This window comes from Tupaia chinensis, unplaced genomic scaffold, assembly GCF_000334495.1.
Source record: "Tupaia chinensis unplaced genomic scaffold, TupChi_1.0 Scaffold144682_1, whole genome shotgun sequence".
Lineage (NCBI taxonomy): Eukaryota > Metazoa > Chordata > Mammalia > Scandentia > Tupaiidae > Tupaia > Tupaia belangeri.
Genome location: NW_006204543.1, coordinates 3,347,365 through 3,350,867, shown reverse-complemented (window position 1 = coordinate 3,350,867; position 3,503 = coordinate 3,347,365). Strand labels below are relative to the sequence as shown.

General features: G+C 66.1%; 1 protein-coding gene across 1 annotated transcript in view; it reads left to right on the top strand.

Annotated features, from left to right (window-relative positions):
• The window catches only part of HCN4 (hyperpolarization activated cyclic nucleotide gated potassium channel 4), a 42,876-nt gene that overhangs the window by 36,172 nt on the left and 3,201 nt on the right, over nt 1-3,503 (top strand). The window contains exons 6-10 of the mRNA XM_014583732.1: nt 211-429; nt 2,039-2,185; nt 2,282-2,522; nt 3,072-3,236; nt 3,344-3,500. Of these exons, the coding sequence (XP_014439218.1) occupies nt 211-429; nt 2,039-2,185; nt 2,282-2,522; nt 3,072-3,236; nt 3,344-3,500 (929 nt within the window). The remainder of the gene's footprint in view (nt 1-210; nt 430-2,038; nt 2,186-2,281; nt 2,523-3,071; nt 3,237-3,343; nt 3,501-3,503) is intronic.

Sequence of the window (3,503 nt, the reverse complement as noted above, 5' to 3'; positions counted from 1 at the left end):
AGAAGGGTGGCTCAGCCCCAAGGCTCCAGGTGCCCCGGGGGGCCAAGGTGAGGCTGGGCCAGACCCCCCCTCACCCAAGGCAAGCAGCAAGCTCGGCCTCTGGGCAGAGTTCCACAGGACTGGGAGGCAGCAGGGCCTTTCCGGGAGCCCCGGGGAAGGGCCTCCCCTCTGGCTGGCCCGAGCCCATTGCCCTGCCCTGCCTGTCCACAGAACAACTCCTGGGGCAAGCAGTACTCCTACGCGCTCTTCAAGGCCATGAGCCACATGCTGTGCATCGGCTACGGCCGCCAGGCGCCTGTGGGCATGTCCGACGTGTGGCTCACCATGCTCAGCATGATCGTGGGCGCCACCTGCTACGCCATGTTCATCGGCCACGCCACCGCCCTCATCCAGTCCCTGGACTCCTCGCGGCGCCAGTACCAGGAGAAGGTAGGTCCAGGACCGTGGGAGCCCGGTCTTCCGGGAGGAGCTGCCCACCGGGCCTAACCCAGGGGCAGTGCAGACGCCAGCCCTGCCATCTGGACTCCCGGGAGGGACGGGGCGGGAGGGGGGCCTCTTAGGTGAGAGCCGCTTCAGCCCCGTGGCCTTGAACCTGTCCGTTACTCAACCTGCACCGCCTTTCCTCCCTGCTGGGGGCGCTGGGCCCGTCTCTGACCAAGGGGCCAGTGCCCTCCGTGGTCCTTTGGGGCGCTCCTGCCACTCAGCCCCACTTGACGGTCTCCGCTGTCTTCTTGGTTTCCACGAACGCACGCTCCTGCCTCTCCTGCCTCTGGCCTGTCCGTCTTGCTCTCCTTTGCTGTCACCACCGGCTGGAGTCTTGGGTGGCTTGGGCAGAAGCTTTCCAGTCCTCTCTCTGGTCTTCCCGGGTGTCACTGTCTGGGCCCGGCCTGCCTGCTCTGTGTCCAAGCGTGAGCAGTGTAGCCCGGTTCACAGAGCCAGCCCGCCCGTGTCTGCCCACGCGGGCTCCGCGATGCCTTCCCGGACACCTCGACCTCACCACATGCCAAGTAAAGTGCCCTCCCAGCCCGACCTCCGTACCCTTGTTTCACTGGTGGGCAGTGGTAGCACGGGCACCCAGCCCCGGCGCAGGGGCCGCCCTCGATGTCTGTCACTTGTGCCTCCCACAAGCCACTCTCTTCATCCCTGCTGGCGGTGTCCCCCCGTCACCAGTGTCCCCCTCTTCCACACGTCACTATACGGTTTTCTAGTCACAATGGCTGAGCTGGCCCAGAGTCGGCCGCCCGGGTCCTAACCGCAGCTTCTCCTCGGCCAGCTCTGTGGGCATGGGCATGCCCCTTCACATCTCTGCACACCCCCTCATGCGTGAGGGGGGCAACACGGGTGCTCCACCTCCAGGTTTGCAAGGAGGGGGTCGAGCATGTCAAGCCCTGGGCTGCCTCTCGGCCCAGGGTAAGCTGTCCGCATCGGCTAGCGAGGCAGACTCCCCTTCTACCCTGCCCGCCCCTCCTCACAGGCATCCAGGCACCCAAACCTCTGGCTGAAGGTTCTCGCTCTGCTCTGCTTTTCCGGAGCTGCATTCTGGGATGCCTCGGGATCTCAGCTGAGGCCGCGTGAATACGTCCCTGTTAGTAGGCCAGGTGTCCTCGCACTGGCCTCCGACTGCTCTGACCCACCACTGCCCAGCCCTGGTCGCTGTGCCAGCTCGTTTCCCCTGGAGGAGCCAGAGCCCGGGAGGCCTCTGCCCCCGGTGTGCACATGACAGCTGGGGAGAGGAGACCACACCCACCTCCTGGCCATGGGCTGTGCACAGTCCCCGTGGGCCCCCACTGCTCTCCATAGCGGAACATGAGGAGGACGGGACAGAGCCCTCCCCTCAAGAAGCTGGGCATTGGGGTCGTCGCGAGCACGGTGTGATGACAGCACATCAAAGCTCAAATCGCAAGGAACCGATGTTGGTTGAGAACGCCCCGGGGGCAGTGCCCAACACCGGGCACCGGCAGGCCCGAGGCAGGGCAGTGCCAGTTGGGCAGGGGGCCGGCTCCTGGGAGCTGACCCTTGTCCCTCTCTCGGGCCTCAGTACAAGCAGGTGGAGCAGTACATGTCCTTCCACAAGCTCCCGCCCGACACACGGCAGCGCATCCATGACTACTACGAGCACCGCTACCAGGGCAAGATGTTCGACGAGGAGAGCATCCTCGGGGAGCTGAGCGAGCCGCTGCGGGAGGTACGCTCGGGGCCGGCCGCGGGGACGGGCTGCCTTCCTGGCCGGCAGCGCCCTCACCACCCTCTTCTCTGTCCCACCCCACCCCACGGCGAGCAGGAGATCATCAACTTCAACTGCCGCAAGCTGGTGGCCTCCATGCCGCTGTTCGCCAACGCCGACCCCAACTTCGTGACGTCCATGCTGACCAAGCTCAAGTTCGAGGTCTTCCAGCCCGGGGACTACATCATCCGGGAGGGCACCATCGGCAAGAAGATGTACTTCATCCAGCACGGCGTGGTCAGCGTGCTGACCAAGGGCAACAAGGAGACCAAGCTGGCCGACGGCTCCTACTTCGGGGGTGAGCTGCGGGGCCCTGGGGAGGCAGGGCCACTGCCAGGGAGTGGGAGGGGAGACACAGGAAGGACAGGGGCCCCTGGGGCCCTTCGGGACCACAGCCCAGAGAGAGGATGGCTGTAGCACCATCGCCCTGAGGCTGACGGACAGAAACAGTCTCCCTGTTCTGGCATCTCTAAGTCTAAGATCAGGTGCCAGCAGGCTTGGGTCCTGGTGAGGGCCGTCCTGGACGCCCCACCTCTAGCTGTATGCTTGGGCGGAGGAGGAGAGCTAGCCCTCCCTGTCCTCACTGCTCCTTGGCTTTCACCAGTGCCCCACCCTGGTGGCCACCTCCTGACGCCGTCACACTGAGTCTCAACACGTAAGCGAGGGGTGGGTGCAGAGCACTCAGAAGCAGACGGTGCGGCACATGGGGTGGTGGCGTTCCACTTGCTCACAGCCATGCTGGGGCCTCCGAGCCTGTCACGCTTCCATCCCGGGCAGTGGAGACCCGGGTCGGTGGCCGGCCCCTGCGGCCTGTGGTGCCCTGCGCTCAGTCCTGCTGTCCCCGCAGAGATCTGCCTGCTGACCCGGGGCCGGCGCACGGCCAGCGTGCGGGCGGACACCTACTGCCGCCTCTACTCGCTCAGCGTGGACAACTTCAACGAGGTGCTGGAGGAGTACCCGATGATGCGGCGCGCCTTCGAGACGGTGGCGCTGGACCGCCTGGACCGCATCGGTGAGGGGCTGCGAGCGGGTGGAGGGCGGGTCGGTCGCAGGAGCGCTGCCCGGCCCTCCTGGCCCCTTCCTGGGCCGGCCTGAGCGCCGCTGCGGTTCTGTGCGCAGGCAAGAAGAACTCCATTCTCCTGCACAAAGTCCAGCACGACCTCAACTCGGGCGTCTTCAACTACCAGGAGAACGAGATCATCCAGCAGATCGTGCAGCACGACCGCGAGATGGCGCACTGCGCGCACCGCGTCCAGGCCGCCGCCGCCACCCCGACGCC